Source organism: Falco biarmicus, chromosome 18, assembly GCF_023638135.1.
Source record: "Falco biarmicus isolate bFalBia1 chromosome 18, bFalBia1.pri, whole genome shotgun sequence".
Taxonomy (NCBI): Eukaryota; Metazoa; Chordata; class Aves; order Falconiformes; family Falconidae; genus Falco; species Falco biarmicus.
The window spans coordinates 1,274,206-1,298,600 of NC_079305.1; the positions used below are offsets into that span (position 1 = coordinate 1,274,206).

General features: G+C 56.1%; 3 protein-coding genes across 9 annotated transcripts in view; 1 reads left to right on the plus strand and 2 right to left on the minus strand.

Annotated features, from left to right (window-relative positions):
• Nucleotides 1-3: 3 nt before the first annotated feature.
• On the minus strand, nt 4-7,139 carry MOB1A (MOB kinase activator 1A). Its single transcript, XM_056363076.1, is given in 7 exon segments — nt 4-644; nt 1,141-1,248; nt 1,250-1,307; nt 1,411-1,542; nt 3,338-3,431; nt 4,407-4,573; nt 6,984-7,139. Coding segments are annotated over 7 exon segments (651 nt in total). The 5' UTR covers nt 6,998-7,139; the 3' UTR covers nt 4-566.
• Nucleotides 7,140-10,690: 3,551 nt separating this feature from the next.
• Nucleotides 10,691-18,847, plus strand: MTHFD2 (methylenetetrahydrofolate dehydrogenase (NADP+ dependent) 2, methenyltetrahydrofolate cyclohydrolase). The gene is made up of 8 exons (XM_056363074.1): nt 10,691-10,837; nt 13,163-13,347; nt 14,220-14,342; nt 14,835-14,987; nt 15,072-15,179; nt 15,553-15,645; nt 17,016-17,141; nt 17,956-18,847. Exons 1-8 carry the CDS (start codon nt 10,752-10,754, stop codon nt 18,093-18,095), a joined length of 1,014 nt encoding a protein of 337 aa, XP_056219049.1. The 5' UTR covers nt 10,691-10,751; the 3' UTR covers nt 18,096-18,847.
• A 2,604-nt stretch (nt 18,848-21,451) lies between these two features.
• SLC4A5 (solute carrier family 4 member 5) overlaps nt 21,452-24,395 on the minus strand; it is a 33,876-nt gene continuing 30,932 nt past the window's right edge. For 6 of the 7 annotated variants that reach the window (XM_056363060.1, XM_056363063.1, XM_056363062.1 and 3 more), the window contains 5 exons: nt 24,293-24,361; nt 23,857-24,030; nt 23,554-23,715; nt 22,141-22,208; nt 21,452-21,626 (listed from right to left, as the gene is read on the minus strand). In XM_056363060.1, coding sequence (XP_056219035.1) covers nt 21,461-21,626; nt 22,141-22,208; nt 23,554-23,715; nt 23,857-24,030; nt 24,293-24,361 — 639 coding nt within the window. In that variant the 3' untranslated portion in view covers nt 21,452-21,460. Of the gene's footprint in view, nt 21,627-22,140; nt 22,209-22,927; nt 23,010-23,553; nt 23,716-23,856; nt 24,031-24,292; nt 24,362-24,395 lie in introns of all 7 variants that reach the window. The other variant, XM_056363064.1, reaches the window with a different exon arrangement.

A 24,395-nucleotide genomic window follows, 5' to 3' on the forward strand; every position in this document is an offset into this window, starting at 1 on the left:
GGCTGGAAGAGAAAAGTTTTATTTTATTGCTGGGCCACCCACTGCTGCTGCCCCTGGGAACACCAGAGAGCGAGCTGCTCTTCTCAGCCCAGGGACAGGCTCCCCTCGGGCCAGGCACTTTTTTTTCCCTCCCCCTGCCAATGCTGCTGCCAGAGGAGAGCTTAAGGCTCTGGGCCAAAGTGCACCTCTTTTATCCAAAAATAAGCAGAGCCGCGCTGCTCACAGGCCGAGCACCGTGGTGTGGGGGCCAGAGGGAAAACAAACTTTGCCTCTGGGAGTAGAAAGCAGCCGTGCGGCACTCGGAACTTCACCCCATGCCTGCGGGGAACAAAACCGAGTCCCGGCTTCAACCAGACTGTGGTTCTTGCGTGTCGCCTAGAAAATGAAGCGGACTACGCGGGGCACATCACAGCCAGCAAGTTTTAAAACAACACAGGCTGTCGCTGCTGCAGAGTAGAAATGATGCTCGGCCTCGGAGGACAGCTTGCATCGCAGAAGGTGAAGCGTAGAAGTGGCTGGCGTACAAAGCGGAAAGGAGCAGCCAAAGGGTCCTCCGGGGAAAGTTTTTATCTGTCCTTGGAGCCCAGCTTCTCAATCAGTTCCTGCAGAGGCGCCAACTCCCGCCTGTCGATCAAGTTGAATTCCTGGCAGGGGGAAAAAAGCAACACGAAAACTAAAGGTGCCACTCAGCTCTGAGGGAAACACATCCGGCCACCGCACGCGTGTTGGGGGTTGAGCTGCCTCGCCCCGAGAAATTCAAGCATTTCAGGGCAACACCACTTTTTCTACTGTGCTCAGGCTGTTAAAATACTGGTGAGGGGGGAAAAACCCCCAAGCCCGGTTTCTTTAGCTGCAGGCCGATAGCTAAAACCGAGGGAAATTTGAGCATTTACAGCTGACTTTGGTCACGCTTCCTGAAAAGAGAAAAAAAACCCCCAAAGCAACAAACCACCAAAAAACCAAACCCACAGCGCTGCAGCTGCATGATTTGCACGGTACGCAGGGTGTGAGCCGAGCGTATCTTCTGGCGCACGCCACAGCTGTAGATCTTCAAAGAGCGAGGTGGCGCTTAAAGTCCAGCTCCCTTTAAAAGCAAACGGGGAAGAAGAAACCCCAGAGGGCCGCCGCTTTGCAACTTGCCTGCACAAAGAAGATAAAGTGCTTGAAGGAAGTGTTGAGGTGGGCCTCCTCCTGGAGCCGCATGACGGAATCGAAGTGCTGGTGGTAGATGTGGGCGTAGACGCGGAAACAGCCGCTTCAGGATCGTCTTGGCCACCGACATGAAGTTCTTGGGAAAAGGGACGCCTGAAATGCACCAACCCACACGGACGAGTCCTTCAGTTCCATGGGAAATACCGAAGCGAGACGGCTCAGTCCCATACGCGAGGCCCGCTCTGTCACGCTTACCGAATCTTTGAAGGGAAGAGCGTTTCGTCATCCAGCTGGTCCTGCACCCACGTCATCAAGTAATCGATGTACTTCGGAGCCGAGCACTTGATCGGCTTCTTTATGTTGGTGCCGTCCGCCCAGTGGTACTCGTACCTGCGGGGAGAGGGAAGGGAAATAAATTCTTGGCTCCCTGAGGAAAAACTGCATTTTCAGGCGCCGTGGCTTCCCGCTTATCTCAGAGGATCCCAGACACTCGGACTCCTCAAAGCGACAAGAGAAGCGTTTTGCTTTATCAAGTTTCCCCAAGCACAAAGCAAACAAGAGGCAGCGTTTGACCCTCAAAACAGAACTTCAGCCCACTTTGTGGCAACCTCCTCTGACATCACCATTTCCTTAAAATGAGACAAAACCTGGCCAAAGAGGAAGCGTCTGGGCCATCGCCCACCAGCCCAATTAATTCACCTTTGGCTTTCTGACAGTCTCCAGGAATCTGACACTCCCGCTCCCCAAGACGGCCAACTTCTCTGAGAGGCCGTCCCCAGGGCTGCCCGTTAGCCAAAGGCTCTTGGAAGCCACCAGGTCAAATTGACACGTGTGCTCATCGATCCCACGGCTCCTCCGAACCGGGCAGACGTGGACTGTCATGCCACGTGACAACGCAACCTGCTTTCTCCGAGATCTTTTGCAAAAACCCTTAAAAAGCAGAGGAACGCCCCCCCCCCCCCCCCCCCCCCCCTCCGTTTTGGCTGTCGCCTCTGTTTTCACTTGTCGTAGGTCACAACAGTGCCATTTAAACAGGAAGTCGTTACAGGAAACGTCCCCGAATATAGAAATGAGAACTTGCAATCCAGATACTTCTTGAGTAGAAAAGCGAGGCAGGATGTTACACAGCACCCTAAAAATACTGCCCACCAGCCAGACGTCACGCTGCTGCCCCAAGAACCTCGAGCAACCGTACGAGCGCGATACCCTGCTGTAGCTTCCCCTCGGCAAAACACACAAGCACAGAACCAACGCCTACTAAGTCTTCTCCCTGCAGGTATTCGCACCTCCTAAAAACCTCCTAAAAACAACGGAGCCTGCGCTGCTCCGACTTCCTCTACAAAGTAGTTGCACATCAGCCAGCTAAATGTGCCCCCCAAAGCCCACCGCCCACGCTTCTCGCCTGGGTGCCAGCGCGAACCAAGGGACACCAGCCCCTAAAAGCGCCTTGGGACGACACGCACTCCCCATGCTCTTTTCAGCACTGGGATAAGTGTTAACATTTTAGACAACACCAGCCTCGATGAGGTGTAGGGATCACAGGACCCCAAAGATGCTTAGCCGTTCCCTCCTGCACCTACCAGTCTTGATAAGCATGAGGTTCCCTTCCCAGCTTGAACTCTCCACAACAACAGCGGTGCTGGGCTGCTCTCTTCACCCCGTTGCACGCACCGTAAACCAACCCGAGCGCGCACTGTCTCGCACCCCACACTGGCAGCGGCAGCTTTAGAACCGCTCGTGCTTAGAAAAACCCTGCTACAGCCTCTTAGAACACTGGCTCTGCAAGGCAGCACATCGTAGAGGTTACTACGAGACTCCGACAGCAAGACCAGACACTTCCAGTCAGGTTAGATCTCTCCTTTTCTTTAAAACAAACCATTTCAACATCACATCTTTCCAAACCCGATCGACAGGGGGAAAAGAGATCCCCAGTTGTGCTTCCCCTGGACAGACGTTCAACGGACAGACCAAACGACAGCTACCGACGCCACACAGCCTCTCTGACAAGACTGTGTGGCTTCATGTGTGTGTAAATGACACCTGGGAGCATGATGCTGCGCCTCAACCTGATCCGGACACGTCCCAGCCTCTTTCTGGAGTCTTTCTACACACGCTTGAGCAACCTGCACACTCGCGTACTTCCCCGCGTAGGAATTGCGGCCACAGCCCGCAGTAAACTCCGTACCTTGGTCCTGCGGACATGACCGGACAGCTCACCTCCGTGCAGAACTCCGTGATGGTCCCATACAGCATGTTGATTTGGTTGAAGAAATCCACCGCTGGAAAGGAAACGCAGCCAGTTTACTCAAAAATGCAAACACAAAGCGGACCGGAGCACCGGTGTGCTCTCATTCAGCTGACGCAGCCTCCGAGGATCACCGTTGTGGGGATGAACGTCCCACAAAACTCTCACCCCCCTTCTGTACAACACATGGACAAAACATTTTGATCATCTAGGAATTCGGATTGCTCCGTCAATTTTTCCACCGTCTGGCTACCGCCTCTAACCAATTTGTACAGCACGAAGCTCCATTAGCCTCCCGTACCTTGGAAATGACTGCTTTAGGTTCCAGGCACCTTTAAAAACATACCTCAAAAACCTGATTGATTTTGATAATACTGGAGACACCTCCCTTAGGTTGAACCCCTAACTCACTGCCTTCCATCGCTCAAAACTACTTTTTCCTCCTCCAGTCTTCAAAGGAATGAAGTTCAAGGCCAGGGAGAGCAAGTGCTAAAAGCAAAATAAATTTGCAGTATTTGGCTTTTTCAGCTCTGCACGCAGCAATAATAAAACGAAAATAGAACCAAAAAAACCTCCACAAACATAGGGTTCAACGGAGAAAAGCATTCTGCTTTTTCCCTGGACTGTTTGCTGCCACCGTTTTTGCAGCCGATAGTGCTAACCAAATATCAACACCTGGGGCTTACTCCCCGGTACAAACCCAACCATTCACAGAACTAATAATTTTGCAAGTCTGAAGTCAAAAAACCCACCCCAAAACCACAATGGCACAGGTTCGTTTCTCGCTTCTGGAGCACAACCCCCCTCTGGTGCGGGGCCTGACCACCGTCGGCACGTCACGCCGCTTACTTTCCCTTTATCTCAATTCAGTTACCTAAATAGAGCATGCCTGGGGTAAGAATTTCATCTGGGGAATTTTGAGGTTCTTTATCAGGATAAAACCCAGAGATTTTCAGTTTTTCCACTCCACCTCTATGCTTGGGTGGGTCCCCTCTTTCACAGGGCTTACTGTTAACTGCGATCCACTCATTAAGGTCCTCTCCCTCCGGCAACATAACCGCTTGTCTAAGGTTACCGCTCCCCAGAGTCGCTTCTGCATGTTTCAAGAGTTCATACTGATGGGAACCTTCGGGAATATTCTTCTTTGGTTTGAATGTTTTCGAAGATCGACTCCCACTGACACGAGAGAAAACATTTCCAGTTAGTCCTTTAGCAGCGTTCCCTTCCCAGAAATACTTCCCCTGTTACCCCTTGGCATACGGCACTTTTAATCGGGGTGACACCGGCCCTTCCCCGTCTCCCCTGCCGTCGGGGGAACAGATCCTACGTGCAAGCCACGGTGTTTCAGTCGGTGTCACAAAAAAAGCTCCTTGCACACCTCCCCCTTTCGCCTACCCTTTTTTTTTTTAAAAAAAAATCAAACATCCTACGCAAAGGCCCAAAGACTCATCAAGCAACAGTTGCTTTCGATTGCAGAAAGGAAAGCCCACGTAACTCTGCCAGGGAACGAAACGACCGGCCGACTGCCACTAGGTCAGTCTGACAGCGGCACGTATTAGATGCCGAGCGCTCAAACACACCGTAGGAAACAGCTTGCTAAAAATAGCGACTTAATAGATTCCAGCCCTGAAATGCAAATCGCCACCGTAAACTTCCCTTACTGTGCTGCACCGACAGCTGCGCTCAGCAGCCAAGCCATCGCACAGCTCCTGGCCAAACTCCCCCCATCCCTCCGACGGGGCCACCAGCACCGCAGCCTCTCCCCAGACAGCCCAACGCTGCCAAAACCTGCATGAATTTCGCTACGTCTCAACCTCAAAATGTTAACTTTCAGCCCCCGCCAGCTCTCTGCTCCTGAGCGAGGATGAGCAGGATGGCCAGGGCCAAAGCTTGGGGAAAACGGGCTTGTCCGGCGAGTGCTGCTTGGCGTTGGTGGCATCCCGGCCCCGTTGCACACAACCGGACGCGCTGGGGTGACACACACCTCGCGGCAGCTTCCTGCTGCAACCCAACGGCTTTGCACACTCTTGTTTATGCGCAACGCTTGGTGCGGAAATAAAAGACCTTTAGATCCAGCTCACTCTTAAACCAAGCTGCTGCCTCCTGCTACAGCCAAAACGCAGCCCCGGTGTGTTGCTGACCCTAGGCGGAAGGTCCCAAAAGGCAGACCCAGTGCATCGTCAGCCCTAGGGAGAGGCTCCCCAGCCCTTTCTGGTGCCACAAAACGCCTCCAGTCCTCGTCCACAGAACCTACTGGGCCTTAAGAGCCAGAAGCCCTCTCACGCTTTACAAATCTTCACATCTATGACACAGGTATGCAACAGCCCATCCCCTGCAGCGTGTTAAAGATGCATTTTCTACACCACATACCTGCGGGTCTACCAAATTAACAGCGTTTCCCCTGCAAATCAGGCCTGCCCCACCTCAGAGGGCAGCCCCTCACACAAGCACCAGCCAGCACCCTTGGCAAGGCACCGGAGCTTGTCCACAGATGCAGGATAAGGCCCACCTAAAGCCCACCCAGGTAGAAATCCCATGTCCCCAAAGTCCACCCAGGTGGAAGCCCCACACCCCCAAAGCCCCCCTCCCCATATCTGCCACTAAAGCAGAACATCCCTGCAAGCACCCCCACCCTTCAGGGCCTCCCCAAATTCCCCTGGAAGACCAACCCCTCAAAGTCTCCCCACCTGGAAGGGATTAACCCTCACAAGAGAACCCTTCCCCAGAGCCTGCCCTCTAAGACTGCCCCCCAAAAGGCTTTCCATCCCCTCACCCCCGCCCCCAAATTCAGCCCCCAATAGCCTTCCACAGCACCCACCCAACCTGGGGGTGCCAGCCCTTTCCGGCTGCCAGCCCCCCTCCACAGCCAGACCTGGGACCCTACCCCTGCAAGGCACCCCTGCCTGCCTCCCCCAAAAACATCACACCCCGGGCTTCCTCCACAGAACTACGCTCCTCCCCGTGCCCCACCAGGCCTTCCTCCCAAGGTCTTCCTCGGTCCCTTTTCATGCATCCCCAAGAACTCTTTTCAAAGCCTTCCCCCCTCCATACAGGTCCAGGGACCCCCCTCAACCCCCCCCCCCCACCCCGACCCCCAGGGCCTCTGTCCAAAGCCACCCAGGGCTCCCCCTAAAACCTCCTTGAAGAGCCCTCCCGTGTGTCACCGCAAGGCCCTCCTCATCCCCTGGACCCCAAAAGCCTCCCTCAAGGCCCAGGACGCCCCCAAACCCAACACCAAACTCCCGAACCCACCAGCCCCCCCCCCAAGGCCTCCCTCAGCACCCCCTGCCGCAGGAGCCCCCGCAAAAGCCTTCCTCCCCCTCCAGTCGCAACCTTCAAGACCACCCCCAAGCGCCTCCCCCCGCTCAGCACCTCTCACAGACCAACTCCAACTGCCCTCCCCCCACAAAATCTCCTCACAACCCCTCCAAAGCCCCTCACAGACGCCATCCCTCAGAGGCCTTCCCCGCCAAAGCCTCGCATGCAGCACCTCCCCAAAAGACTCCCCTTATTCCTTCCCCCCAAAGGCCCTCGCAGCCTCCCGCAGCCCCCCTGCCCTCGGAGCCCCCCCGGGCCGGGCACTCACAAGAGGAAGCTCATGGCGAGGGGCGCCGGGCCGGGCTGAGGGGACGGGGGCGCCGCCGGCTGCTCGCGCGCGGCCCCAGCTCCCTGCGGGCCCCGCCCCGCCGCCGCCGGCTCTCGCGAGAGTTCCGCGGAGGGCAGGGTTTGCTGCGGAAGGCGGGGCCTGGGGAAAGGGGCGGGGCCTGGGGAAAGGGGCGGGGCCTCGCTCGGCGCCATCACCATGGCAACAGCCACACGCGCTGATGTCCACGTGGGTCTGTGCAGGCTTCGGCGCCCCCCACGGGCTTGGGCACCCCTAAAGCACCTCTCCAGGGACCTAGGCACCCCCAGAGACCCCTGTAGGCCTCAGTAGCCCCCACGGGCCTGGGCACCCCCCATGGGCGTGGGCACCCCTGAAGCAGCTCTCTAGGGCCCTAGGCACCCCCAGAGACCCCTATAGGCCTCAGTAGCCCCCATGGGCCTGGGCACCCCTAAAGCAGCTCTCTAGGGGCCTGGGCACCCCCAGAGACCCCTATAGGCCTCAGTAGCCCCCACGGGCCTGGGCACCCCCCATGGGCCTGGGCACCCCTGAAGCAGCTCTCTAGGGCCCTAGGCACCCCCAGAGACCCCTATAGGCCTCAGTAGCCCCCACAGGCCTGGGCACCCCTCATGGGCCTGGGCACCCCTAAAGCACCTCTCTAGGGGCCTGGGCACCCCCAAAGTTCCTCTCCAGGGGCCTGGGAACCCCCAGAGACCCCCATAGGCTTTGGTACCCCCCATGGGCCTGGGTACCCCCAGAGTTCCTTACTGGGGGCCTGGGCACCCCCAGTACACCCCCACAGGCCTGGGCACCCCCTAGAGGCCTGGGCACCCCTAAAACTCCTCTCCAGAGACCTGGGAACTCCCAGAGCCCCCCTGCCCTGGCCCTTAGTTCCCCCAGTGGGCCTGGGCACCAGCACAGCCCCCCGCCATGGGCCTGGGCTCCCCCCCAAGGGCCTGGGAACCCCTGAAGCTCCTCTCCAAGGACCTCAGCACCCCAAGAGCCTTCCCCCATGGGCCTGGGCACCCCTCATGGGTCTGGGCACCCCAGAGCACCCCCATGGTCTTGGACACCCCCCATGGGCCTGGGCACTCCTAAAGCTCCTCTCCAGGGGCCTGGGAACCCCCAGAGCCCCCTTCCCATGGGCCTGGGCAGCCCCCTACCATAGTTCTTCCCCCAGCAGGGTCCCCTCTGCAACTCACATGCTCTTCCCCACCCCCCTTCAACCCTCCCTGATAACTCCCACCATCTTCTCCCAGCATCTCTTCTTCAGTGCCACACTGGGTTGGGCCCGTACATCCCCCCAGCCCCGGAGCCCCCGGCTGCTACCTGCGAAGCTGTCGGTAGGGACCAACTTCACAAGCTGAAATTCCCCCCAGACATCCTCAAGTTTGTCAAACCTTTTTCCCAGAGCTGTTTTCTGCAGCTTTTTACCCTTTTTTTGCAGATACACAACTCCTCTAACCTACGTCTTAGCACAGAGCTGCTGTTATCGACCTAAAAAATTACTTTTAAATCCAGGGAGCGACCACGGCTACTATAAACAAGTTAAAAACTAAAATAAATGCCGTGAGGTTATTTTTGCTGGTGGCCAGGCCACCTCCGGCAGCTCTCACAGGCGGCATAGTGTGGGGCTGGCTCTGGTGGGACCATGGCTGGTGATCCTCGGTATTTCCTGAATGCTCAGGGAGCCATAAAAACCTCTCCAGGCTTTACCGAGCACCTCAATGACCTCGGGATAAACCTCCAAGGCTGCCCAAAGGGTACGTAGGGAAAAGCTAAGGAAAATAAAGGTGTGGGAGGTGGCTCATCTCGCTTAGTGCAGGCTCCTGACGATTTAGAGACTCTCCTTGTACCTCTTCTCCATGCAGCGTTCTTGCTTCCTTCTCCGCGATACCAGGGAGCATCGTTTACGCCTGTCCAGACCCGACCCATTGCCGTGAGCTGCCCGATGCCACGTGGGATCTGTTAAAAAACATATTGACGGCATTTAGTTTGGGACAAGAGCGTTTAATTTTTCCACCCATGGAGAGCATGGCCAGAAATGGTGGAGAAACACAAATGGTGAGTAACGGCTCCCTCTCATCATCGATGGATGCTGATGGAGGGCCACCCCGTGCCTGCGGAGGTGTGGGATTGGATTCTTGCCCTGCCGTGCCGGGATTGCTCCTAGCTGGGAGCGCCCGGTTTACCCCAGGTTTTGTGATGCCCGAGATGGGGTGGGATGGTAGCAGTGACATCCTGCAGCAAAAATCTTCCCTATTTTTGTAGCAGCTAAATTGCCTGTCCTGTGCACATTGGCTTACTCCCCAAACCAAGTTTAAAATTAACCCTAACCCCGGTGCTGTGTTTAATCTCATCCCAATCCCAGACTCAAACTCTAGCCCCAACCTGAATCCCATATTTAACTACATCGCAGGCTCAAGCCTGGCTCAAGCCCTGATCCCAGCCCCATATTTAGCCCTAACTCCAATCCCAGCCCTAACTCCAGCTCTAGCATCAATCCCAGCCCCAATCCCATTCCCTCTCTCAGCCCTAATTCCACCCTAACCCCCAGGTTTTGCGCTGCCCAAGGAGGGGTGGGACGATACCAGCGACAACCCGCAGTGGAAATCTTCCCTTTATTTTGCCGCAAAACTACCCATCCTGGTGTGCGTCTGCCCAGTCCCAAACCCAAGCCTAAGCCTAACCCCAACAGCAGCCCAGTTTCAGATGTACTCACAGTCCTACATCTAATCTCATCCCAATCCCAGCCCCACAGTTAGCCCTAACTCCAATCCCAGCCCTGACACCAGCTCTAACACCAATCCCAGCCCCAATCCACGCCCCTATCCCATTCTCCCTCTTAGCCTCGATCCCAGCCCTGATCCCAGCCCTGATCCCAATCCCGATCCCATTCTCCCTTAGCCCCGATCCCAATCCTGATCCCATTCTCCCTTAGCCCCGATCCCAATCCCGATCCTATTCTCCCTTAGCCCCGATCCCATTCTCCCTTAGCCCGATCCCAATCCCGATCCCATTCTGCCTTAGCCCCGATCCCAGCCCCGATCCCATTCTCCCTTAGCCCCGATCCCAATCCTGATCCCATTCTCCCTTAGCCCTGATCCCAGCTCCGATCCCAATCCCGATCCCATTCTCCCTTACCCCCGATCCCAGCCCCGATCCCATTCTCCTTTAGACTCGATCCCAATCCCAATCCCGATCCCATTCTCCCTTAGCCCTGATCCCAACCCCGATCCCAGCCCCAATCCCATTCTCCCTCTTCGCCCCAATACGTGCCCCGATCCCATTCTCCCTTAGCCCCAATCCCTGCCCCATCCCATTGTCCTTTTTAGCCCCAATACCAGCCCAACCCCCACCCAAACCGCAGCCTTAAACTTGACCCCCAGCCCTGACCCCCAGCCCTAACCCCGACCTCACCCCAGCCAATGAGCGCCGCCGTGCCCAATTAGGGAGGCGAAGCCCCGCCCATCTCCACCTATCACCGCCCTCCTCTCTCTCCGCGCCGCCCACACCCTCTCCCGAGCGCCTCTCCTACCCCAATCGCAACCGAAGACCGCCCGCCACGCCCCGCCTCCTTTCTCCACTCCACCATTCAATTCTGCCCTCCGCGCCGCTCGCCGCGGCGATTGGCTGCCGCCGGCCGCCAGGAGGGGAGGGACCGGACCCTCCGCGCTATATAAGGCGGCGGGCGGAGCGGCCTCCCGCAGTGCCGCCTCCCGCCAGGTGACCGTCGCTACAGCCGCCGCTGCTATGGCAACCGCGCTCTGCCCGCTCCGCGCTCTCGGCTGCGCCGCGCTGCGCCCCCGCGGCCGCCGCCTGCACCTCAGCGCGCCCAGGTACGGCCCGGCCAGGGCGGGGGCCGCAGGCGGGGGCAGCAGGGCCCGCCCGGCCCCTCCACCCGGCCGCGGGATGGGTTGAGGAGGGGGCGGCCGGTCCGGACCCCCCGCACCCCCTGGGCAGGGGCCCGGCGCTGCGGTGCCGGGCTGAGCGGGGCGGCCCCCAGCGGCCATCCCGGGCGGTGCAGGCTGATGAAATCCCGCTCCCGCCTTGCGTGGGGTGCGCTGGGCTCCCCCCGCCCGGGCAGGGGGGCCCCGGCCCTGCCCGCACCCGGGGGGGGGGGCGCGCTCTGGGGGCCGGCCCGCAGGCTCCGCGGGGCTGGAGCGGTGTGAGGGGCCGAAGCCCCCCCCCCCCAGCATCCCCCGGACGGGGCGCCCGCTGGCCTCCTCTGCCCTCCCTGCTCATCCCACCGCTTCCCTGCAGCTCCCGGGGGGCTGGTGCTGCTTCCCGCCCCCCCCAGGGCCCAGGCTGGGCACCCCAGCCCCACCGAGGGGGAAGGTTCAGGCAGGATCTGGGCATGGGGGGGTCTCCAGCTTGATGAATTCCCCTTTTCCCAGCTGGCCAGGTGCTTGGCACAATTTCTTTTACATCTAAGCAGATGGATGGGAATTCAGCTGGGAAGCTACGATAAGAACTGGGGAGCCGCTGGGCTGGGGTTTTCCCAGTTGCTGTTAAATAGGTTTCCCTGGGGTGGTTGCTCTCCGGGATGAAGTACCACTTAATTCCCAGTAAACGAGGAAAAACCTACGTATTTGAATAGGGCAGGGATTAAGAAAGCGCAAAAGATCCTCAGCATCTAAATATCCGTGCAAAAGGCTTTCCCTTTTTTCCTTTTTCCATTCCCTCCCTGGGATGGTACCTTGCAGCTGCCCCGTGCCGGCGTGTCCGGAGCGGTTCTCACGGTGGCTCTTCCCAGTTGGCAGCTGGCCCCGGAGCTCCAGGATCAGGATGGGACCTAGAGAAGGTCAGAAGACAGCAGTGCTGGGCTCAGCGTGGGTCCTGGTATGAGAAGGTCTCTCCTTGAGGCAACTGATGGAGTTTTCCGGAGAAACTGCAGCGGTTCAGCTTCTTCCACTGGGATGGGGTGGGGGGAGCTGGCACTCGGGCTTTCTCCTGTGGGCCAATTGTCCCCTGGATTCCTGGGGCAAGTTGAGTGGCTGGTGGAGTTGTGTTCGCGACTGCTTTGGAAATATTTGGGGAAAACATCATAAATGACAGGAACGCTGTAGGAAACAGCTTTGCCTGCTCCAGCCAAGAGGTGGGAATAACTGGGCCGGGGGCTGAGGCGCTGGTCGGACAGCCAGGTGGCATGGCAAGGCTTCAGCGCTGCGGTCAGGTCTGGAAGTGAATCCTCTCACAAAGGCACCGGTGAATGAGAACAGTGTTGAAAGAGGTACAGTGATATACCTGGAGGGAGAAAACCGAGCGTCAGCGGTGCGGGCAGCCATGGCCTCCCAGCTCGCTGCGGGTCACGCCAGTCTTTCTATATACTGCTGCAGGGTATCCAGTTGCTTGGAATGAATTTGGCAGGGACTGGCTCATCCCGTTACTGATTTAGGCTAGAAATGCACGCGAGGAGCTGGATTGATGAACAGTCCTTCCTGCTCCAGCTGGATGTTGGAGCCTGGCGGGGGAAGGTGACACCCCGTACCCCCAGCCCAGCTTCAACAGCCTGGAGCTAGGACCGTAGCGGTGGCAGCGATTACTTGAGCAGGGGAAGGCATGAGATGGGCTTGTGCTATGCTTGATGGGCCAGCGGTCTCGCCGAGGGATTTTTAGGGGATGAGGATGTTGAGGAGCAGCGCTGGGTGTGGAAGTGTGGCACGCCATGCCTCCTGCGCCACGTCCAACCAGCCAGAATTACTCGATAGACCTCTGGTGGTGGAAGCTCCGAGTTCTACTTCATGCAAGTCCTTTTTAGCGAAGCGATCGTGCCTTCCTCAGGGATGGGTGACTGGCTTCCTAAAAATGGGAGCTAAGGCTTGAAACGCGTGCCAGGCAAACGAGAAACGCGGAGACTGTGCCCTGCAGAGAAGAACAGTGTGTATGCTTTTCTCGGGCTGCGCAAATAATTTGGGCTCTCCAGCAGTCTCATTTGCTGATCCTGGCTTTGGGCAGTAAATGAAGACTGAAATATGCTGCTTAACGTGATTTGCATAAAAGTGCAATAAGCTTGTAAGAGCTCCAGTAAAAGAGCCTTTTCCACCCTGGCTTGTGGTTGGCATCTTTTTTTTTTTTTTTTTTTTTTTTCCTGGTCTGCGTTGCACAGAGTTTGGATTTGATGGTCCTCATGATGCTGACCGGTAACACTTGATCTGTTGCAGAAACGACGCGGTGGTGATTTCTGGCAAGAAGCTGGCCCGGCAGATCAGGCAGGAAGCCCGTCACGAGGTTGAGCAGTGGGTAGCGGCCGGAAACAAGAGACCCCACCTCAGTGTCGTTCTTGTCGGTGAAAACCCAGCGAGTCACTCCTACGTACTGAACAAAACCAAAGCAGCTGCCGATGTTGGTATGTCTTTGTGCTCCGCTCCAGGAAAGCGCAGCGAGTGGCTGGTTTATCTTCCCTGAGTTCGGAGTCCTCCGTGCCGGGGGAAGCTGGCTGGGATGCATCTGTCTGGCAGCTTCTCACCTCAGCTGCGTGGCAGTTCATGTTTGCCGCGGCGTTTTGGCTGCCTTCATCGCTGCGCTGGGGTTGTAGTTCACAGATGTGGCTGACACGTGCTTTGTGCCATTTGAACCCTTCAGGGCAAACGTCAAGCTCTGTAGTTGGCATTTTCAGGCTTCCTAGGGCCAGGTACAGCACAGACAGGGCTCTGATTTCCTTTTTCCTCGACTGCCTGAGATGGAGCCATCATTCAGCCACCTCCGACTTCTGCCAGCCTTGCAAGCCGAGGTCCTGCTTGGTGTTCAGCCAAGTATGCTTCTGGAGGAAATGTGCTGAAAGGGGTTAGGGGCAATAAATGGTTTAATTTTCCTCCAGTTCTGTGCTCCTGATGCCTTATTTTTTCTATTTTTTATTTTTTTTTGGCTGACATCCCCTTCTTTCTGTGTCAGGAAGGGACCGCAGGATGGGCAGTTGCATCTTCATTGTAGCATGCCGTGGTTGGCTTTCTCTAAGCCCTCCCTGCATGCAGAGGGTCTTGGCATTCAAATAGGTCATTAGACCGATGCTAATGGTCCTGAACCATCACTCGCAAGACTTGTGAGGGTCTCCTGCCTGGGAGGTGCTCGTTGTTACACAAAACACACAATCCTTGGTGTGTGCCTGTCAGATCTGGTAGAGCAATGAAACAGGACAGCTTAAATCCGCACGGATTAAGGAAACTGCTGTCCCGCTTGCGCAGATGTGGCTCTAACGCGGCGCTTTCGATGGTTGCGCAGGAATCAGCAGTGAAACCATCCTCAGGCCGGCCTCTATCACTGAAGAGGAGCTCCTGGATCTGATCAGCAAACTCAATAACGATGCCAATGTGGATGCCCTGCTGGTACAGCTTCCTTTACCCGGTGAGTAGCTAGATTTCCATCCGTTTCACTTGTACGTAAACTTTCTGTGGGTTTGTATGTGCCAGAGGGGAGGAGCAGCACAGGGGCTGTCCTGTGACACCAGAGGTGGCATCCTGCCACCATGCAACTTGAGGATGATGCAGCTACTCCATCACCCAGCTGCCTGTGGGAGTTAAGTTGCTGGAGGGGTGGGTCACCGAAATCTATTCTTGTGTGGAGTATCAGCTTCCAGAGCTAGAGGATTGAACTGGGTTGTGACACTTGAAGCTGCCTAAAAATACCCTCTCGGCATTAGCAACGTGGTCCCAAAGCAGTTCCAGTCCCCTTTTGCTGGGAGCTGTTGGCCTTGACCTTGCTTAGACGTCTTGAGTAGCTTGAAGCCTCCAAACTCCGCACGGGGCTGGTGCAGCAGGTCGGGGCTCTGGCTGACTGCAGAGATTAGGGGTTTTTTTTGGCTGATCCTTGGGGTTAAAGCTCTCTGCTCTCCTCCAGAACATATCGATGAGCGCAGGATTTGCAACGCTGTGACTCCAGACAAAGATGTTGATGGCTTTCACGTGATCAACGTGGGGCGCATGTGCCTTGACCAGGACTCCATGCTGCCAGCCACCCCGTGGGGAGTGTGGGAGATCATTAAGAGAACAGGTAAGCTGCTGCAGTGTTTGGCTGCTGTCTGGCGTAACCCCAGCTCGTGTCTGTTTGAAGAGATCCCCATCTTGGCCTCTGCAGGCATCCCGACGCTGGGGAAGAACGTGGTGGTGGCTGGCAGGTCGAAGAACGTGGGCATGCCCATCGCCATGTTGCTGCATACGGACGGCAGGCACGAGCGGCCGGGAGGTAGGAGCTTGGTGGTCTCGGAGCCTGGGCAGATGCAGAAGGAAACCCTCTGCCTGTCCTGCTGGCCTCTTCAGGCTCCTACAGCCGTCCTGGGAGCGCCTCGGGAACTCTGGCCCACCCCGTGGGCTCAGGTCAAGGTTGAGGAGTTAACTCCACGCTTTAAGTCTGTCTTGTAGCATTTTGGAGCCTTGTTCAGTGAGTCCTTGTCCTTTTCCGTACCAGATCCCCTCCTCTGACTCCGTGGGCTGCTCCCTGGGGTTTGTCATCGGGCTCTGATAAATACATGGGTGGTCCAGAGCGGGGAAGACTTGGAGAAGCGGCTCGGTTTGGGTAATAAATGTGAGTTAAAAAGCTCCGCCTCCCCCTCTTGTAGGTGATGCCACAGTCACAATATCCCACCGCTACACTCCCAAGGAGCAGCTGAAGCAACACACGATCCGCGCTGATATTGTGGTAGCGGCAGCAGGTAGGACCCGGCTCCGATCGCGTGGGCAAGGCGCTGGCGTGGTGTTTGCGTGGGGCAATCCTTGCGCGTAGGAGGCAACGCCGCTGGCATCAAATGCCCTGGTGCCTTATCTAAAGCAGCTCTGGTGGCTGACAAGACCTGCTGTAGGTGAGGGCTTGGGATGGTGGGCGAGGGGCTGTTTGAGCCAGGCAGTTTATCCTGCAATTAAGCATCAGAGCCACAGACTTGCCCTTCCTAGCAAAGGAAACCTTTGAAATGTAAAATAACATCTGGCAGGAGGGCTGGCTGTGCCAGCGGGCACCTGGTTGGATCTGGAGAACAGCTATAGACAGGCCCCGTTGTGCACGCAGACAGCTCTGTATTTATGTGAGGAGGAGGAGGAAAAAAAAAAGCCATCTGCTTACCTAGAGGTGGTCACAATGCTGGGGGACAGCTGCAGTGCCATCCTCGGGTCACTCGGAGGTGTAATCCTCTCCAGGTTGTATCCTTGGCACGGAGGTAGATCATAGTTAGAGGTGCTGAGCTGACTTGGGGTGTCTGTCTGGCAGCAGAAGCAGGGTGTGAGCCTGTGTGGCGGGAGGAGAGAAAATTGGGTTGGAAATTGGGTGTGAAGAGACAAGGGGCTGGAAGGATTAGAAGCGGTGGTGAAGGTGACAGCGCGCGTGATGACGGCAGAAGTGCTGCTGGTGGGTCAGATGAGTTGCCAAAGGTGGTGGGCAGAGCAGAGGAAGGCTTGCATGAAAGGGTTAACTAAGGGGGGGGAGGGGGGGAAGGAGTTCCTCCCTGGGTCAACTGAGGCCACAGGATCTGGCAGAACCAGACAAACACACCCCACCCTGGGAGGGGGGCTCAGCCACCACAAGCTGCTGCTCCCCCTCCCCCTCTCCCTGCCCTGCTGGGGGTTTTACAGCCCCTGGGTGAAGCCAGGGCCTCTGCCGAGCTGGCTCGTGGTGGTTTCAGATGGGTTGTGGTGGTCTTGGATGGGTTGTGGTGGTCTCAGACGCTGCTCCAGCTCGCTGACATAGCATGGGTGCAAAAATGTTGCTGGAGCTGCGTGAACAACCGCAGACTTGAAATGCGGTAAAGTTCCAGCTTGGAGAGGATGCTGCGGTCCCAGCAGCTCCCTGGGGGTGGATTCCAGTTCTTTACACTCGGGGGTGATTGGTAAACCACTCTGACTTGCTGGATTGTACCATGGTGGGTAGGTCTGCGTTCCATAGGGTCACTTAGGAAAGACCCTCAAGCTCGAGTCCAACTGTTCTGTGGGGCAGGAAGGCCCAGGTGGGTGGAAACACAACGTGGGGGCCGGGGGGGGTGGGGTGGGGGGCTGTTCTGCACCGCCCTGAGCGTCTGGTGCTGTTTTCTTGCAGGCATACCCAACCTGATCACAGCTGACATGATCAAAGAAGGAGCTGCGGTGATTGACGTGGGAATAACGAGAGTGCAGGATCCTGTCACCGCCAAGCTGCGGCTGGTCGGGGATGTGGATTTTGAAGGTACGGGAAGGCTCCGCGCCCGGCTTCTGTAGCAGGAAACATCCAGATGTGCTGAGAAAGGGGGGAGGAGGCCCCGGTTCGTGCAGCTGAGCAGGTGTGGACTTTTGCTTGTGTTCTCTTGCTTGGTGCATCAATATTGTACCGTATGCAAGGGTGCAGCCTCCTCCCTGTAGTATGCCATGAGGAAGCTGTGTGCTGCCAGGCAGAGGAGACTCATCCTGAGCCGAAGCGGTGAGGTGGCTTTGCCTCGTAGCTCCAGTCCATTGCTCGTACCGCTGCTTTTAAATAAAAACAGGCAAAACTTACCTTCTGGCTTGCTACTCGCTGGCCTTGCTCACCGCTCCGCTGCAGCGATGCCCAGATGGGCTGTTGGGGGGGGCTCTGCGCTGCTGGGTGCCTGGTGGAAGACACCAGAACCTCCTCCTGGAAGAAAGAGAGAGGGTGCATGTTCACATCGTTAGTGTTTATTGAGGCTGCCCTCAAGGGTGGGCGTGAAGACCACATCTAGTCTTGGGTTTGGCACTTCTGTTCTAGAAATCCAGGTGCTGGAGCTTGCTTTTAGCTTTTCCCCCAACTCAGGCTTTGCAGTTCGGCACGCTCAGTAGCGGGGGTGGATGGACTTGGGTGTGCTCCGTCCTGCCCTGGCTAACGAGGTGGGGAAAACAGTCCACCTTGGGAATCTACTCTTCCTTAGCTGGCAATCCCGAAGGAATTGGAGCCAAGTTAGATTGGTTGTGGCTTCTTCCTAGCCAGCCAGCTTGGTAAGCGATGGAAAGAGGACTCGGATGCTAAACTTGAGCTTTCCCTCCGGCAGGGGTGAAGAAGAAAGCCAGCTACATCACTCCGGTCCCTGGGGGAGTTGGGCCCATGACGGTTGCCATGCTGATGAAGAACACCATCATTGCTGCCAAGAAGGTCTTGAAACCCAAAGAGCTGCAAGCATTAACTGCTTAACGTGGGACTCTTTAGCACTGAAAACAACATTCCAAACAGATTCCCAAACAGGCCGATAGAAAATGCAATATTTCTATTTATTGTATGGGAAGTGGAATTGCCTATTCTGAAGTCACAGGTATTTACGGGAAGCTGAAGCATATGCACATTAGTTGTACTAACGTGTAAGCACCTACACTCCTGGCCTACTCGTGCTAGCAAAGCTGCTTTTCGTTTAAGCTGGCTCTTCTCGGCCGCCTGCCCTTGCAGGGACGAGGCAGCGGTTGGGATCCTGGTCCTGGGAGCTCCACGTGGCGTTGGCGATCCCAGCAGTGCAAAAGCAATGGCCTTCGTGGTTCTCAGCAATGCTCAGTCTGCCCGCACTGCTTGCGTTCGACTCGTGCTGCAGTCCTCTAGTCAGTGCTGGCTGTTTGGTTTGAGTTAAGCTCTTCTCTAGAAGTTACTTGAGGGAGAAAGAAAAAAAAAAAAAAAGCCATATGTCTCTTCTCAGCCTGTGTGAGGTTCTGGGCAGTGACAGATCTGTTACGTGTTCTGGTGTGCAGCTAAGCCTTTTGGGGTTGGTTTTTTTGCTATTTGGATGGTAACTTTTTTTAAAAGCCTTTTTTCCTAACCAAAGAACAAGAGGGGAGGGCTGTTGGTGTCTGTGCTGGGTACAAGGGAGGGTTCCTGGACTGTATTGTAAAGCGTGCAAGTATGTAGTGAATAATGCAGGCTAACTCTAAATAAAGGATGAAAAGACACACAAAACCCAACCCTGCTTGCATTCTAAAATTATTACTAAGTCTTTTGCTTCTCCCAGAAAAGGAGAGCTGCCCCAGCACTTGTTTATTAAAGCCCTGGCTGTGTGAGCTCCCTTTTGCCCCCGCAGCGCAGGGTTAGGTCTGGCTTTCTCCCCAGGCTCAGCCAGGAGCTTGAGCATCAGCATCTTCATCATCTCACTGTCACGCCTGAACAAAACCTCACCAGCTTCCTGACTGTTTCCTAGCTCCATTCATCTGACAAGAAACTCATTAGAGGACTAAGTTTATATCTGTGAGCTCTAATTATCCACTGAGCATTAACCTTACCTGAAGGTTGCAATGCCTTGGGCAGGATGGAAGAACTTAAGACCCCAGTGTTGTTTGTGGGCAGCGAGGCGAGTCCTTCCTCTCCACATATTCCCGGGAAAGGCTTGTTGTGATGCTAAAGGGCTGTTGCTTATAAAAAGACTGAACACATGGGCAGGAAAGCTGAGGTTTGAGGACTCTGCACCAGAAACACACTAAGAGCTGAGACTCATTGAAACAAGGTTTATTGGGTTGTATCACCGATAAATACAAAATGGTTAAAGTGGTACCGCAATGGAGGTGGCAAATCTGAGATGCTCCACTGTTTTCAGATACAAAAAAAAAAAAAGTATAAACCACGTGTGAACCTTGCAAAATGGACAAATTTAGTCAAAACAAGCTGGATGCTAGAGTGGCTTCAGCTCTGCTCTATGAAACATCAACCCAGAGTCCGCAAAGCCTTTCTGGGGGTGTTGCGCAGTAGAGCTGATGTACTGGATAAAGCAAATTAACCTGTTTGATTAAAATCATAAGCCTACCTGTACCACGCTTCAGCTACCACACAGGAGATTGGTACAAAATGCTACAAAACAGACACGATGCGTTTGAGTTGAAATAGTTCTTAATGTTAACGTCAAGCTACGTGGCTCTCGCTTAAGTGGGGACGGGAGTTAATACTGCGTTAATCTCACCCCGTTTCCCCAGGAGGTGTACCTGAACCAGAAAAAAAAAAATCAGCGATAAATAGGAAATTGCCTTCAAGTCTTCGTTGGACTCGACTATTTACAGAGAACTGGGATCTGTCCCATGCCAAGGTTCAGACCAGTTGCAATATTTAACTGGTGTCCCAGAAACCCCCCCGTACAGCAGGTAGGCGGCTTCTGCTCGGGGGAAGGGTTTTGAGCTCTGTGAGGTTTGAAAAAGAGAGGAAAGAATAAGGAATCCATCTATGAGGGTTTCAAATGGAGAAGAATTAAAGAATCTCCATCTAGCAAATATAAGTAAAAAGCTCGTGGAAGGGAAAAAACCAAAACATTTTAAAGGCCCCGGCACTGCTGGAAAAACAGGTGGTGAGAGCTGGGCAGCACCAAGCCCAGCTGGGTGCCGGCGTTGGCTCCCAACCCGCTCCCTTCCCTTCCCGGCGGAGCCGGAGGCAGCGGCGGTGGGAAGAGCCCTCTGGGGAGCCGGGAGGCTGATGGAGACCTGAGCGGGAGCTGCTGGGGCCGAGCCTGAGAGCCGGGGTGGGTACGTGGCGGGGGGCAAGCTCTGCCCTCCCCGTGAGGAGCCACCACGGGCGAGTAATGAGGGTTGAGGAGCTAAAGTGGGAGCAAAGCCCTTCGTCGGGGGCTGGGCAGGCAGAGGGGGCTCCTCCAGCATCTGGGGGGAGAGAGGGGGCTGGTGCCGACCCCAGGGCCAGCGGTGGTGCTGGGAGAGCTGCGGGTGAGGACATGGCGATGGGCGACCGAACGGCTTTGCTGCAGCCATCGTTCCCATTTCCCAGTGGAAACCGTGCCCCGCTGCCTGCGGAAACCATTCCCGATTCCCTGGGGAAACCATTCCCGATTGCCTGCGGAAGCCCAGGTCCCGTTCCCCGCCCTGCCCGCCCTCTGCAGCCCAGCTCTGGTTGCCCTCAAGCAGCAACAACCTTAAAGCCGAGCTTCCCTTCCCAGGGCATCAGCTCCTCTGCATCCCTGCCGTCCCTCCTCATCCTCTCGTACGCACCCCTCGGGGCAGCAGAGCCGGGTCCCACCCCCCCCCGGCCACCGGCGGGTCCCTCCTGCATCCCTGCCGCCACGCCTGGGATGCTGCTGCCAAAAGGGCCCCCGGTTGCCGTGGCTCGGGACCACCACCACAAATCCCTTCAGAAAACAAGACTCCCCAAGAGCCACGTTGCCATTCCAGGGACTGGGAAGCAAGGATGCGCGCTCCCCCTTCCTTCTCAGCCACGCAAACCCCCTCCCCACCCCAACCCCCCCCTAAAAACATCGCCCCGACACAGTCCCCCTCCCCATCCCTGCTGCTCCCGCAGCCCCGACCACCTCCAGCTTCTCCACCCAGCAGCAGCTCTGGGGCTCGTGGGGGCCAAAATCACCAATTTCACCTTTTCAGCCCCATTTTGCCACCAGCCCAGCAGAAAGGGAGGAAATTCAACAACGCGTTTGACTCGTGACACTAAAAACTACCCGAGCAACAGACTCCTGGGGCCACCGGTCTCCTCCGCCTCACATACGAAAATAAACCCAATTTGCTTTATATATATATATGAATATCTAAATATCGATATATATATATAAACGGCAGAGGAAGCTCTGCGCAGGACTATAGCGTGGTCTCACTGCCCATGTCCCGAGGTGGTTTCTCAGTGTCGGTGTCCTCGTAGTCCGACTCCATCTCGATCTTCACCTGGGGCACGGCGCAGAGGGGGTTTCGGGAGTAGTTAAATGCGGGAGACGATGGGCACGAAATCTTCAGGTGAAGCGTAATACTGAGGAGGAGGAAGAGATGGGGAAGTGAGTAGCCAGGCATGGGCACCTGCATCCCAAAACCATCCCAAAACCACGCCAGCAACCCCGGCAACAGGCTCCGGATGATGCCACCGCCAGTAAAAATTCATAAATCTATGATATTTTGCCTTTGCTATGTACAATCCATGGGATTCGCTGCTGCAGGTGGAGAAGAATCCCAAGCTTTCAGGATTCAGATGTACATCCCAACCCTAAAAATCCCTGTGGCTGTTGCCCGGCGGTGTTTTTATCGCTTTAAACCCTCTTGCACCTAACCACGCTCTGATGACCCGATAGCCGGGGCCAGCAAACAACCCCCCCCCCAAAATAGAGAGGGATGCTGCCAAAATACACTCAGATATTTCAGCCCTGCCCAAGGATGATGGGAACTGGCTCGAGCGAGCGATGCTCAGCCAGGAGCATCAGCTGGTGACCCTGAGAAATGTCTCCCAACACGTGCCCTGGGGATGGGGGAGCCCGTTCGGTGTCGTTTACCTGCGATCCAGGTCTGAACCGTTTGGGGAGGTATCAGAACGCAAAGCTCCAGGTGGAGGACCTCTTTCCTGGGGGGACACGGAGGTGAGATGCTTCCCGCGTGAGGAAGGAGACCCCCCCCAAAAAAAAATCCATTCATGCCCTCCCCTCCAACCTGCCACCGGGTCCAGCATCCTCCAGGCAGCGGGAGGAGAGAAGCTCCTGGGAAATGCTGATTTTGGGGGTGATGATAGAAAATGAAAGGCCCTACCAGCCCCTGCTAGCTGCAGCTTGAGGACAGGATCAATGAATTATCACGTTAAAGCTTGTTGGCGTCATGATGCAACCTGGTGCCAAGCTGGAACAAACTCACCCGGGTTTATTTTGCATTTTTTTTTGGTCGTGGCTGGCTTTGCACCAGCTCATGTATGATGCTTCAGGCAGGCTGAACCAAACCGAACCCAGCTGCTCTTTTGCAGCCAGGATACCGCTGCCACAAGCTCAAAACCTTCCCAAATATCAATATTTTTTAAAAATCACCATCAGTATCAGCTTAGGGGGGGGACTCAGGAGAGTCCTGGCTTCCCAGCCACCTGGGATACCCAATTATTAGCAGTGCTGAGCCCGCTGCATCCTCTCAAACCTGCTTTAAATGCAGCAGACCCTCCTCCCCGCTTGGCTTGGGCAGGATGGATCCAGGCTGCGTCTTTCAGCGGGGTTAGTGCCGTGGGGGGTCGAGCGGATCCCGTCACGGGGGGGTTAGGAAGCGGTAGGGAATGCAAGAGAGGCTCCTGAGCTTTTTACTTACGGCTGAGGCAATGGGGACCCCCGTTTCGGGGCTGCGATGGCAGGGGCTCCATGGGGATCTTAATGACTGAGGGAGGTGGGAACTGGAGAAGAAAGTGGGGAAATTCGGTGAAGGCAGCGCCTCGGTGGGCTCCAAGACCACCTGGAGCACTCAAAGGGACCCAAAACCTCCAGGGTGGGTGCGTGAGGAGGAGGAGGAGGGTTTGCCTTCCTCTTCCCAAATGAACTCTCAGCCCTTCTGGCTCTGCAGCAGGGGGTTGCACAGGTTAACGATGCTTTGCCACGGTACAATGGGTGCTGCACCCTCAGCCATGGGATTTTCGCTCTTCTCCTTAATAATTTCTTTTTTTTGGTCACAATTTGCCAGCTTTCAGGACAGGTGGGACATTCCCTGGAGCCTCCAGCTGGCCCCAGCCGTCACTTAAAGCCCCTCAATCAGCCTGTCCCATAAATGCAGTGAAACACCGCCACGAACCAAATGGGATCTTCATCCCAATGATCCAACTTCATCAAACGATCTTCATCCCAAACCCACCGACCTGGAGGTTTCGGTGGGATCTTTCCCTCCCCAGCCGGTCCGGATGCCCCCGCCGTCCATGGGAGCCCCACCCCCCACCCTGCACCCACCTCCTCATCACTGCTGCTGTCTCCTTTGTTGCCTTTTTTCTTTTTCTTCTTGTCATCCTCTTTCTTCTTCTCCTTCTCAGGGATGATGTTGTCAATCCAGGCCAGGTCGTGTTGGGAGAAGACAAAATCCAGCAGCCGCCTCACCAGGATCAGGGCTAAAATCTGGGAGGGGAGAGATGCAAGAGCCGGATCTGCAAGAGCATCTTTCCTCAGGAGACACGGGGACCACCACGGGACCAAGCCAAAATTCCCTTAAATCTCCAAAAAAATCATCTAAACGAGGCTGCAGGGGGGTGGCCTCACCATGACGGGGAAGATGATGGCGGCCACAGTGGATTTGAGGATCCAGAGGACGGCCAGGCAGACGATCTGCACCAGCGTGAAGAGGTGGATGCGGCGCAGCGGCACGTGCCGGAGGAAGACGTAGTCGGGCTGGTGCTTGGCCGGCATGAGGAAGAGCTTGCAGCGGTCCCAGAACTGCGGTGGGATGAAGGCTGGCGTTAGCCTTCGGCCTCATTCCCCAGGCTCCCGGGATGCCCAGATAAACACTCTTTTACTCCCCAAAACGGGGAATTTGAGGCTTTTTGATGTTGCTCGAAGGGGGTTGGTTATCTGCTGTTCCATGCAGCTGGAAATACTGGACGCATGCAAATTTGGGGGTCAAAATCCCCCTTTTTTGCCCCCGTGTAGGACCCCTTCATGGCCACTGAGGAGGAGGAGGAGGAGGAGGAGCACTTACCTGGATGCCGTTCAGCGACGCGACACCCATGTACAGAAAGACGCCGTACAGCACCGGCATGGGGATGTACTGGGGACATGGAAAAACCACAGTGCTTACCCCA

What these genes read in the sequence shown, in the direction of transcription:
- MTHFD2 (XM_056363074.1), top strand. Translation starts at nt 10,752, where the DNA reads ATGGCAACCGCGCTCTGCCCGCTCCGCGCTCTCGGCTGCGCCGCGCTG. An exon ending in CAAAGCAGCTGCCGATGTTG is followed by an intron (nt 13,348 to 14,219) that starts GTATGTCTTTGT and finishes ATGGTTGCGCAG; the next exon opens with GAATCAGCAGTGAAACCATC. An exon ending in CGGGGATGTGGATTTTGAAG is followed by an intron (nt 17,142 to 17,955) that starts GTACGGGAAGGC and finishes TCCCTCCGGCAG; the next exon opens with GGGTGAAGAAGAAAGCCAGC.